At 37.6% G+C, this 13,338-nt stretch overlaps 1 protein-coding gene across 23 annotated transcripts in view; it reads left to right on the top strand.

The window, feature by feature from the left end:
• The window catches only part of KTN1 (kinectin 1), a 134,764-nt gene extending 131,411 nt beyond the window's left edge, over positions 1 to 3,353 (top strand). For 15 of the 23 annotated variants that reach the window (XM_067028439.1, XM_067028434.1, XM_067028432.1 and 12 more), the window contains one exon: positions 2,867 to 3,353. In XM_067028439.1, coding sequence (XP_066884540.1) covers positions 2,867 to 2,871 — 5 coding nt within the window. In that variant the 3' untranslated portion in view covers positions 2,872 to 3,353. Of the gene's footprint in view, positions 1 to 381; positions 434 to 888; positions 938 to 2,866 lie in introns of all 23 variants that reach the window. The other 8 variants (XR_010839548.1, XR_010839545.1, XR_010839547.1 and 5 more) reach the window with 2 other exon arrangements.
• The last annotated feature ends 9,985 nt before the right edge of the window (positions 3,354 to 13,338 follow it).

The following is a 13,338-nucleotide window of genomic DNA, read 5'->3' as shown; positions in this document are numbered from 1 at the left end:
TTGTCTTGTCTTGAGCCCTTAATTTGTAAAACACTAACCCTTCTTTTCTTCTGGAAGTCTCCCTGCTCATCTACTATCCTTCTCTCCCCACCCCTGCCACCTCCCCAAACAGAAGGCTGTCATCTGCCTGCCCCCCTTTTAATTAAGGTAATTTTTTTTTGTAGCTTTGGATCGTTAACACTAGTATTTTGTAGTATACTTTTTTGTTTCCAGATATCTACTTTTTCTTGTGTTTCATATCTGCCTGGCTTCTGAGTGTTCCAAGTGTATGTCCAACTATATCAGAAAACTTTATCACCCCATGTCTTAGTCTGTTTGGGCTGTTATAACAAAACCCCCATACACTGGGTGGCTTAAACAGCAGACATTTATTTTTCACAGCTCTGGAGGCTATGGAGTCTAAGATCAAGGTCTAAGATCAAGGTTCTGTCAGGTGAGACCCACTTCCTGGTTTAAAGATGGCCATTTCTTGCTGTGTCCTCACATGGCAAAAGGGGCAAGGGAGCTCTCTGGGGTCCTTTTTAAAAGGGCACTAATCCTATTCATGACAGTGGAATCTCCTAAAGGCCCCACTTCCAAATACCATTACATGGGGGTTAGAATCTCAATGTAGGAATTTCGGGGGACGGGGGCGACACAAACATTCAGACTATAACACCCAGGATCCTTTACCTTGGAACCTGTTTGTGGAATCATGTGGAAGGAGGCTGATGATTTTAACAGCTAACACTTCATGAATGTGCCTCTAAGAATGAACATGCTTCTAACATATGGTCATTCATTTAAATTTTTGCAACAACCCAGTGCAGTAGATAGGTAGGGATGATGGTGATGATGATGATGATTATTAATATTATTACTTATTTTTTTATTCCCATTTTACAACAGACCCAAAGAAGTTCTGTAAGTTGCCCAAAGTCACACAGCTAGTAACCGGGTGAGCTGGGATTTAAATCAAGGTGGTCTGGGCCTAGACCTTGTGCTCTTTATCTGTACTTTTCTTCTCCCTAATTCAAGCACTGTGTGCTCTGATCCTTGTCACGGCTTTCTTTTCTCATCATTCTGTCTAATCCTTTGTTGCCAGCTTCTTATAGTTTCTTCCTTCAGTTCTGGCTTTTTCCTAAAGTTGGTAATTTGGTTTGTCAATATTGAATTGGTGCAAAGGCTCTTGATGTTATCCAGAAAAAACTGAGGTGAAATTTTGTCTATGTGTTTTGTCCTCCTTACTCCCTTTAACAAATAGATTCTTTCATGATACAGTTTTCTCTTGTTTCTGAAAGGAAAAAGTTCTTCTTTGGTGCTATTGGAGTGTAAGAGTTAATGTTTCAGACAAAAACTAGCTTTTATTTCTACACTTTACACTTGACTGTCATATGGATCAGGTTTTCATTTTGTGTAATGTGTTTACACAGCACTTCTTAGTTTAATGTACCAGAGGGCTATGTAGACTTTCCGATCAGCTGTTAATCTTGTTTTAATTAGAGAACATGATAGCCAGTGATAATTTTGCTTTTTAAACTTTCTAATTGCTTCTTTTCCCCTCAACTTTTTAATTTTGAAAATTTTCACACTTAGGGCTTCCCTGGTGGTGCAGTGGTTGGGAGTCCGCCTGCCGATGCAGGGGACGTGGGTTCGTGACCCGGTCCGGGAGGATCCTGCATGCCGCAGAGAGGCTGGGCCCATGAGCCATGGCCGCTGAGCCTGTGTGTTCGGAGCCTGTGCTGTGCAACGGGAGAGGCCACAACAGTGAGAGGCCTGCATACTGCAAAACAAACAAACAAACAACAAAAAAAAATTTTCACACTTAATGAAAAGTTGAAAGGATATATAACACTGACACCCTTCAGCTACTTCATCTCTTTATTTGTGTATACATATTTTGTTGATGTCAACACATTTGAAAGTAACTTTCAGATACTATGACATTTTATCCCTAAGCACTTAAGTATGTATCTCTTAAGAACAAAGACATTCTCTTACAAATCCATGGTATCACTGTCACATCCAAAAAGGCCAAAACAGTAGTAGCTCTATAATATCATCCATTTTAAAGCCCATATTTGTGTCTCCACTTATACCCAAAATATCTTTTTAGCTATTTTTTCCAAATCAGGATCTAGTCAAACTTCACATGTTGCATATGGTTAAGTCCTTTTATTCTCTTTAATGGCTTTTGAAGTTTAATTTCTTTAGTCATTTTATCTGACTTGGAAAGCTTCAAAAGACATTAGAAAATCTCTGTCTGAAGCTTAAATTATTTATTTACCAGTGGAGAGTTGTAAATTTCAGTTTCTTTCCAGTGCTGCTCACTCACCTTATTAGCTTTACGGTCTCTTGAGTAGAACAGTAATACAAATGGATTCCCAATGTTGTTCTCTTAAATGTTTTCTAAACGGAATTTTTTTTTTTTTGGTACGCGGACCTTTCACTGTTGTGGCCTCTCCCGTTGCATAGCACAGGCTCCAGACGTGCAGGCTCAGCGGCCATGGCTCACGGGTCCAGCTGCTCTGCGGCATTGTGGGATCTTCCCAGACCGGGGCACGAACCCGTGTCCCCTGCATCGGCAGGCGGACTGTCAACCACTGCTCCACCAGGGAAGCCCCTAAATAGGATTTTTAAGTCCCTGTATTATTCTCAGTTTGGTCTGAGATTTTGGTTCACATATTTAAAAATCCACCTTCAGAAGCTCCTTCTGAATCCTGAGATTTTTCTCTTATTTTTGATTACCATTAGTATTAATTGTTCTGATCTTAGTTGAAAAGGCCATTCTAGATCAAATGGCATATGTACTTTTGGTATTTGACAGATGTCTTCTGATTGCCTTTTGTTTCTTTGTTTTAAAATGAATTTTTCTTATCTTTTACAGAGTGAAGTAATTGGGAAACTGTTCATTCAAGGATAACAGAAGGCATTGTATTATATTTTGCCAAATTAAAGCCTTATTTATGTTTTCACCCTTTCTACTTTGTCAGAAACACTGAACAGAGTTTTGTCTTTTCTAATCCTTGTTAGACTACTGATTTAAAGAGAGAGAAAAAAAAGCCAACTCTGTAGACACCTTCAGAGTTTAGTTTTATAATAAAAACTGTTTGAATAATTAGACCTTTACATTCCTGAAAATAAAATAAACATGTAATCTTTTATCTTATTTTGCTCAATAAAATTGTTCAGAAGATCAAAAGTGGTAAGGACAATGTAAAATTTAACATTTTAATACTGATATTGTACACTGTTTTACCTAACATTTTGGGGAGCAACTGCCTCTGACTTCAACTCAAGAAAACACTTTTTGTTGCTAATGTAATCGGTTTTTGTAATGACGTCAGCAAATAAAGGGATGCTTATTATTCAAACTGGTTTTGATTTTCGTTGAGCTTTAACAGATTTCATTAGTACTTAGATCAACATAATTTAGAACACAATCATTAATTGCAACTTCAGACAGGGTAGGTTTGTTGCTTGTACACCTTCTCTAACTAGAGTTCTGGGTCTTCTCTGTGGTTCTGTGCAATGTAAACTGTCCTGAAGTACTGTGGGTTACAGAAAGGATGGGGCAAGTATTGGGTTTCAGACCTACCACCCCTGCTTCAGGTAGAAGAGCTCTACTTTATTTTTACTATTACTATTGTTATTTTAAGTAATGATTAACTTTTTTGTTTCCTTCTCATCAGACACTTTTACACAGTTTACATATGTTATCTTTTTTGTTGTTTGAACATGTTGATAACATATATTATCTTTTTCTTCTTTTTTTTAAAAAATAATTGGCTGAAAACACTGAGCGCTCAGATGCTAAATAACCATTGACAAATGTCTAATACCATTGAATATTAAAGTACCTGCTATGTTATATGGTGGCCTCCTTGCTGTTTCAGCCATGCTTCTACCATGGGCCTTTCCACTTTCTGTTCTTTCTGCTACAGCTCTCTTCTCTTGGGTGTCAGTCTTGGCTGGTTCCCTCACCATCATGAAATCTGCTTAAATGTCACCTTTTTCATCAGGTCTTGACTACCCAGTATTCCCCCTGCCTCCCTATCCCCCTACCTGTCTTGGTCTATAACATTAACAGTCCTCCAGTATATACTTGGTCATTCCTTATACCCTTCCCTACCAGAAAGTAACCTCCAGGAGGGCAGGAACCATCTCTTTTGTTCCTTGCTTTATCCCCAGCCCTGAGAAAGTACCTGACACTTAATTGTGCTCAAATATTTAAATGAATGGATGAAGTTCATTTTTACTTTTCATTTATTTTTTTGGCCACACTGCATGGCTTGTGGGATCTTAGTTCCCCGACCAGGGATTGAACCCGGGTCTGGCAGTGAAAGTGCCAAGTCCTAACCTCAGCACCACCGGGGAATTCCCGAAATTCATTTTTATACCTTGAGGATTATCTAAAGTGGTGCCTTCACCACATAGCAGGTGCACCAAATAGTATTTCTAAGGTATATAGAGAGAAACTGAAGAAGCTGCTCATGGCCATTGGTAACTGGCCTGGGAGTTTGGGCTACCCCAGGCCTTGGCTGCTTTCAGCAAACCACTGGGAAATTGGTCTGAAGGCCAGCCAGATGCCATATCATTGTCGTCTCTTTTTCCTTTGCCATTGCTTATAAAGGTACTCATGTCTCTGCCTTCTGAAAGAAATAAACAAATCCCACTTTCCATCTTATAAACCTCTTCTTGCTATTTTTTTAAAAATAAATTTATTTATTTTTGGCTGCATTGGGTCTTTGTTGCTGCACGCAGGCTTAGTTGCAGTGAGCGGGGGCTACTCTTCATTATGGTGCGTGGGCTTCTCACTGCAGTGGCCTCTCGTCGCAGAGCACAGGCTCCAGGCATGCGGGCCTCAGCAGTTGTGGCCGCGGGCTCCAGAGCACAGGCTCAGCAGCTGCGGCACATGGAGTTGTTCATGGCATGTGGGATCTTCCCGGAGCAGGGCTCGAACTAGTGTCCCCTGCTTTGGCAGGCAGACTCCCAAGCACTGCACCACCAGGGAAGTCCTTTTTGCTATTCTTGCTCAGAAGAACTGTGTAACTGTATTATTTTTCAACCTCCTTATATGTTTGAATTAAAAAAAAATTGCAAGAGATTTTGAAGACTCAGTCTAATCTCTGTTCCCTCCCTCAACATCCCAACCAAATACGTGTTCATCTTTTTGCCTCTGAAGTGGTGGGAAGTTCACAATTAGGTACAATTTTAATTGTTAATGGTTATTAAGTTATTGTATTGAAAGTTGTGTTCCTGTTACAGCAGTTTGTCCTACTTCCTTACTCCAGAATCACATAGGAAAAGCGTACCATACTCCCATTCAGTTATTCTTCATATATGCCAAGATAGCTATGTTCTCTGAAGTCAATTCCCCTCTACGTTAAATATCCCCAGTTCCTTAGTTACCCTGAATGATGGAAGGCTAAACTAACCTACTCATCTGATCCATCCCCAGCTGTCTACCCTTCCCCAGTGTCTTATAGGCAGATCGCTGGGAGAGGATGGGAGCATCAAAAAAGAGGTCATCCGTGTCCTCAGTCTCTAGTGGCCCCTCTTGCCACTGTTAACAGCCAGTTGAGGCAGGAAGCAAGACCTGAGAATATTTCTCAGTTTGGGGAGTGACTACAAGGAGGAGAGAATGACCACTGTAGTTGAGAGCAGACATCTTGATCCCTAGAAACAATGGAGAGATGTGGAAGGGAGGACTGACAGGATACCTGAGAAGCAGGCTATATCCTTCAGTTTGGTGTAGCAAAACTAGTACATTTCTGGGAGGTCAGTGACACTGTGTAAGGATTGAGCACCTTGTAAGTGTTCACCCCAGCCGCAAGAGGGCAGCACCTGTATTGCCCATAGAGGGTTAGAGCCAGGACCAGATTTTCACATGTCTTGCATCCCAGGACGAATCCTATATGGGCATCTGCCACTTGTGATATCTGCCCTAGATGGCGTGTACAGGAGGAACAGTGATCGCCAGAAGGGGGCTGCATTTGCACCTTCGGTTGAGTAAAGAGATGTTTGTCCTTTGACCCCATTCATCATCTGGATCCCCAGAGAAGGGAGGGCAAAGGAGGAGTTAAAGAACAGTCTCCTCCCTGTTGATGCCACTAAGGCCAGTGACAGTGACCTGGACTTGGATTAGCTGCAGTTACAGGACAGCTGTGGGATCTGCTCAGGTTGTGCTTAAGAGAAGAGGGAAGTGCTGCACAAAGACCATGCTTGGGAAAATGAGGCCAAATCCAGCCTGTTCTACCAACTGGTTGATAGATTTTTCTCTTTCTTCTTGACTCAGTTTTTGTCATTCGTGTTTTCCTCAGAAATTGGGCAATTTCATATTCATTGGTGGAATTCTATTGACAGTTAACACATAATCACTTATACAACCTACCACGTGCCAGACATTTTTAAAGCACTTCACTTGCGTTAACTCATTTAATCCTCACCAGAATTTATCGAAGGGGTGCTTTTATCAACATCCCCATTTTATAAATGAGGAAATTGAGGCACGGGGGGACAATTAAGCAAGGTCTCACAGCTACTGACTGGAGGAACTAGGATTCCATCCTCCAACTTAAGCCTTCTGGCTTGCTTCTCTTATTGGCTCATTCGTATATATATTCACATATATATGTGTGTGTGTGTGTGTGTGTGTGTGTAATTATGTGTATAATTTAAATTTATAATTTTTAAAATGTACTTTTTTTTTTTTAAACCTATTTGTTCCTGATGTTATTGTACCTTCCCATTTTCCCTTGACTGTACTTTCCAAAGGATCTTCAACCTCAGTGGTTCTCAGAAGTGTGGTCTGCAGTGCTCTGGGCACCGCCGGGGCCCTTTCCAGAACTCCAAAAGGTCAAAACTACTTTGATAATACTGAGATGTTATTTGCCTTTTTCGCTGATGGTGTTAAAACAAGTAGGTAAAATTGCTGGTGCTTCAGCAAGGATCAAAGCAGTAGCTCCAAACTGTGTTAGTAGTTACTGTATTTTCACCACTATTCACTCCCAGTAAAGACAATATCGGATTCACTTAAGAATGTCTTTTCTGATGAGATCAGTAGTGGTAATAATGAATGTGCTTTTTTGGTATATATAATGAAATGATCTGCATAACTCAGTGAACCAGTATTTTCCAAATGACCAATACACAATGTTGCAAAATCAGGCTTGGGTAAAAGTGTCATTCAAAGAACAAGACCAACTAACGGATTTTAATGTAACAGTACAAAAAGTTCATTGATAGGGTTTCAGACTCTACATTATGATTAATCTTTAAGAAATTGACATGTGTTGAGTTTTCCTATTGTGTGAAAGAATATCAACAATTACTTGAAATGGCTACTTCTCTGTTTTCCAGTGATATATCTGCATGGGGCCATATTTTCTTTGTACACTTCAACCAAAACTACCTGTCACAACAGGTTGAATGTAGAAACAGTTGTCTTCTATTGCCATATGTTAGAGAAATTTGCAAACATGTAAAGCAATGCCAGTCTTCTCACTACATCTTTTTGGTTTGTTTTGTTATGGAAAATGAAGTTATATTTCACGAGAACCTGTTATGTTATTATTTTTAAATAAACTTTAAAATGAGCGTTTATAATTTTTCTTGGCTTTAACTTCTAGTACATTGAATATTAATAGAAATAACCGAAGAGCTTTTAAAAGTGTAAAGGAGTTCTGAGAAGAAAAATTTGATAGCTACTGGTCTAGCATATTGTTTTTTTCCAACAGTTTTTAAAATTATACCGGGCAGTTCTATCAGTACTTTCTTGTTGTATTTTGTTTTATGTTTAATTCATGTGTGGTTTTATCATTTTCAGTCTTTTTACTTTCTTTGCATTTATTTTGTTGTACTTTGCCAACTTCTTGTCTTTAAATTTTAATTCATTTATTTTCAGTTTATCTTATTTTCTAATTCCTTTCAGAGGCTGTAAGTTCTCCTCTGGACTTATTTGAATCCCACAGATTTTGATATGTGGGGATTTTGCTGTCTTTCAGTTCTTATAGTCATGAATATTTCAGATACACAAAATCATGGAAAAATAATAGAAAAAAACCCGTGTACCCCACTCAATATCACATATTAACATTTTGTTGTATTTGCTCGAGGTTGTTTTTTTTTTTTTTAATAAAAGGAACAAAACAGTTGGTACAGTTGAAGCATCTTGTGTACCTCTCCCTGATCCCATTTCCCTCGCTTTCCAGAGGTAGGCACTGCACTGAAGGTAATGTTTATCATTTAATTTTTTTTGAAGTATAGTTAATTTACAATATTGTGTTAGTTTTAGGTGTACAGCATAGTGATTCAGTATTTTTGTGGATTATATTCCATTATAGGTTATTATAAGATAATGGATATACTTCCCTGTGCTGTACAGTATATCCTTGTTGCTTATCTATTGATATTTTAAATATAGTAGATTGTATCTGCTAATCTCATACCCCTAATTTGACCCTCCCCACTTCCCTATGGTAACCACAAGTTTGTTTTCTATATCTGTTGAGTCTGATTTTATTTTGCATAGGCATTCATTTGTATTACTTTTTAGATTTCACATACAAATGATATATAGCATATATCTTTGTCTGACTTACTTAAGCATAATATTTTCTAGCTCCATCCATGTTGCTGCAAATGGCAGTAGTTCATTCCTTTTTTAGTGGCTGAGTAATATTCCATCACACACACACACACACACACACACACATCTTTTAATCCAATTATCTGTTGATGGGCACTTGGGTTGCTTCCATGTCTTGGCTATTGTAAATAATGCTCTGAACATTGGGGTGTATATATGTTTTCAAATTAGGTTTTCATTTTTTCTGGATATGTACCCAGGAGTGGAATTGCTGGATCATATGGTAGTTCTATTTTTAGTTTTTTAAGGAACCTTCATACTGTTTTCCATGGTGGCTGCACCAATTTCCATTCCCACCAACAGTGTACAAGGGTTCCCTTTTCTCCACATCCTCTCCAACATTTGTTATTTGCAGACTTTTTGACAATGGCCATTCCATTAGGTGTGAAGTGGTATCTCATTGTGATTTTGATTTGTATTTCTCTAATGCTGAGCATCTTTTCATGCTCCTGTTAGCCATCTGTATGTCTTCTTTGGAGAAATGTCTTTTCAGGCCATCTGCCCACTTTTTGATTGAGTTATTTGCTTTTTTTGATGTTGAGTTTTATGAGCTGTTTATATATTTTGGATATTAACCCCTTGTCAGTTGCATCATTACCAAATACTTTTTCCCATTCAGTAGGTGGTCTTTTCATTTTGTTGATGCTTTCCTTTGCTGTGCAAAAGCTTTTAAGTTTAATTAGGTACCGTTTATTTTTCCTTTTATTTCTTTTGCCTTAGGAGACTGATACAAGAAAATATTGCTACGATTTATGTCAAAGAGGGTTCCACCTATGTTCTCTTCTAGGAGTTTTATGGTTTCAGGTCTTAGGTTTAGGTCTTCAAAGCATTTTGAGTTTATTTTTTTAGAAGGTGTGAGGGAATGCTCTAATCTCATTGTCTCACATGTAGCTGTCCAGTTTTCCCAGAACCACTTGTTGAAGAGACTGTGTATATTCTTGCCTCCTTTGTTGTACATTAATTAACTGTAGGTTTCTGAGTTTATTTCTGGGCTCTCTGTTCTGTTGTTCTATGTGTCTGTTTTTGTGCCAATACCAGGCTAATTTGATTTTTCAAAAAAATTTTTGTGTCACCACAGAGGAGTTTGTGCAACTTAAAAAAAGTTTTTTATTGAAGTATAGTTGATTTGTGTTAGTTTCAGGTGTACAGCAAAGTGATTCACTTACACATATGTATATATTTTTTTCAGATTATTTTCCCTTATAGTTTATTACAAAATATTGAGTATAGTTCCTTGTGCTATACAGTAGGTCCTTGTTGGTTATCTATTTTATATATAGTAGTATGTATATGTATTTTGATTACTGTAGTTTTGTAGTAGAGTTTGAATACTGGGAGGGTTATACCTCCAGCTTTGTTCTTTTTTCTCAAGGTTGCTTTGGTAATTCTGGGTCTTTTGTGGTTCCATATATTAAATTTTAGGATTATTTATTCCAGTTCTGTGAAAAATCTCATGGGTATTTTGACAGGGGTTGCATTAAATTTGGGGATTGCAGGATATCTTTCCATTTCTTTGAATCATCTTCAGTGTCCTTCATCAGTGTTTTATAGTTTTCACAATATAGGTCTTTAGCTTCCTTAGTTAAGTTTATTCCTAGGTATTTTAATATTTTTTGATGTAATTTTAAAAGGAATTGTTTTTTTACTTTCTCTTTTTGATATTTCATTATTAGTGTATAGAAATGCAACAGATTTTTATATATTAATCTTGTATCCTACAACCATGCTGAAGTCAATTATTCTAATAGTTTTGTGGTGTGTTTATCACTTAATTTCATGTTGTTATATGATTAATACATATACATGTATCCAAGAAACAACATGTAATAGTGTTTTTCATGTTTTTAAACTTTATATAAATTATTCTGTCATTTGCTTTATTAGCTTAATATTAGTTTTAAAATTCATACATGCAGCTTTTATTCATTCATTTTTAACTATGGACATGCCACAGTTTATATGTACATTCCTCTGCCAATAGACATTTGTCACCAATTAAAAAAAATTTTGTGTTAACTTTTGTTTTGATTTCCTTTAAGCTAAGAGATTTTTTTTTTTGAGCGTGTGTATTTTCCACATCATGGATTTTTAAAGTATTGCTTTTGAATATTATTGCATATGAGACCATGAACATGACCTGTATGACAGGTAATGTTTGTTTATTTTTTGTTTGTTTTTCTCCTTAATATGTGGAGACTTCAGAAGAAAGAAAAATTGTAAACCAAAAAAATTATTTAGTTTTGGTTTAAAATAAAAGAGGTTATCTGCAAGAATGCTAAGCTTTGGCAGGAAATGATTTTATCTGTGGAGTAGTTTGAATTTTCACATTACTTTGCCAGGCTGTTTGTTATCCTCTTCCATTAGAAAATGAGAGCCATGGGGAATATTTATTTTCCATTGACCTTAGGAACACAGGAAACAGAGTCAAACAGGTGGGGAGGGACTTCCCTGGTGGTGCAGTGGTTAAGAATCCACCTGTCAAACCCTCCAGAAAGTGGGCATAAAGGGAACTTATCTCAACATAATAAAGGCCATATATGACAAACCCACAGCCAACATTGTCCTCAGTGGTGAAAAACTGAAACCATTTCCACTAAGATCGGGGACAAGACAAGGTTGCCCACTCTCACCACTATTATTCAATAGTGGTGAGTTTTGGAAGTTTTACCCACAGCAATCAGAGAAGAAAAACAAATAAAAGAATCCAAATCAGAAAAGAATATGTAAAGCTGTCACTGTTTACAGATGACATGATACTACACATAGAGAATCTTAAAGATGCTACCAGAAAACTACTAGAGCTAATCAATGAATTTGGTAAAGTAGCAGGATATAAAATTAATGCACAGAAATCTCTTGCATTCCTATACACTAATGATGAAAAATCTGAAAGAAATTAAGTAAACACTCCCATTTACCACTGCAACAAAAAGAATAAAATACCTAGGAATAGACCTACCTAAGGAGACAAAAGACCTGTATGCAGAAACCTATAAGACACTGATGAAAGAAATTAATGATGATGCAGACAGATGGAGAGATATACCATGTTCTTGGATTGGAAGAATGAACATTGTGAAAATATACTATCCAAAGCAATCTACAGATTCAATGCAATCCCTATCAAACTACCACTGGCATTTTTCACAGAACTAGAACAAAAAATTTCACAATTTGTATGGATACACAAAAGACCCCAAATAGCCAAAGCAATCTTGAGGAAGAAAAAGAGAGCTGGAGGAATCAGGCTCCCTGACTTCAGACTATACTACAAAGCTACGGTAATCAAGACTGTGGCACTGGCACAAAAACAGAAATATAGATCAATGGAACAGGATAGAAAGCCTAGAGATAAAGCCACGCACATATGGTCACCTTACTTTTGATAAAGGAGGCAAGAATATACAATGGGGAAAAGACAGCCTCTTCAATAAGTGGTGCTGGGAAAACTGGACACCTACATGTAAAAGTATGAGATTAGAACACTCCCTAACACCATATACAAAAATTCAAAATGGATTAAAGACCTAAATGTAAGGTCAGACACTATCAAACTCTTAGAGGAAAACATAGGCCGAACACTATGACATAAATCACAGCAAGATCCTTTTTGACCCACCTCCTAGAGAAATGGAAGTAAAAACAAAAACAAATTGGACCTAATGAAACTTAAAATCTTTTGCACAGCAAAGGAAACCATAAACAAGATAAAAAGATCACCCTCAGAATGGGAGAAAAGATTTGCAAACAAAGCAACTGACAAAGGATTAATCTCTAAAATATACAAGCAGCTCATGCAGCTCAATATCAAAACAACTCAATCCAAAAATGGGCAGAAGACCTAAATAGACATTTCTCCAAAGAAGATGTACAGATTGCCAACAAACACATGAAAGGATGCTCAACATCACTAATATTAGAGAAATGCAAATCAAAACTTCAATGAGGTATCACCTCACACCAGTCAGAATGGCCATCATCAAAAAATCTAGAAACAACGAATGCTGGAGAGGTTGTGGAGAAAAGGGAACCCTCTTGCACTGTTGGAATGTAAACTGATACAGCCACTATGGAGAACAGTATCGAGGTTCCTTTAAAAACTAAAAATAGAACTACCATAGGACCCAGCAATCCCACTAGTGGGCATATACCCTGAGAAAACCATAATTCAAAAAGAGTCATGTACCACAATGTTCATTGAAGCTCTGTTTACAATAGCCAGGACATGGAAGCAATGTAAGTGTCCATCAACAGGTGATGGATAAAGAAGATGTGGCACATATATACAATGGAATATGACTCAGCCATGAAAAGAAATGAAATTGAGTTATTTGTAATGAGGTGGATGGACGTAGAGACTGTCATACAGAGTGAAGTAAGTCAGAAAGAGAAAAATATCGTATGCTAACACATATATATGGAACCTAAAAAAAAATGGTTATGAAGAACCTAGGGTCAGGACGGGATTAAAGACGCAGACCTACTAGAGAATGGACTTGAGGACACGGGGAGGGGGAAGGGTAAGCTGGGACAAAGTGTGAGAGTGGCATGGACATATATACACTACCAAATGTAAAATCGATAGCTAGTGGGAAGCAGCTGCATAGCACAGGGATATCAGCTCAGTGTCTTGTGACCACCTAGAGGGGTGGGAGGGAGGGAGATGCAAGAGAGAAGATATGGGGATATATGTATATGTATAGCTGATT

The sequence above is a fragment of the Kogia breviceps genome, chromosome 3 (assembly GCF_026419965.1).
Source record: "Kogia breviceps isolate mKogBre1 chromosome 3, mKogBre1 haplotype 1, whole genome shotgun sequence".
Taxonomy (NCBI): Eukaryota; Metazoa; Chordata; class Mammalia; order Artiodactyla; family Physeteridae; genus Kogia; species Kogia breviceps.
Note: the sequence above shows the minus strand (reverse complement) of the source record. Positions and strands in the feature narration are given on the sequence as shown.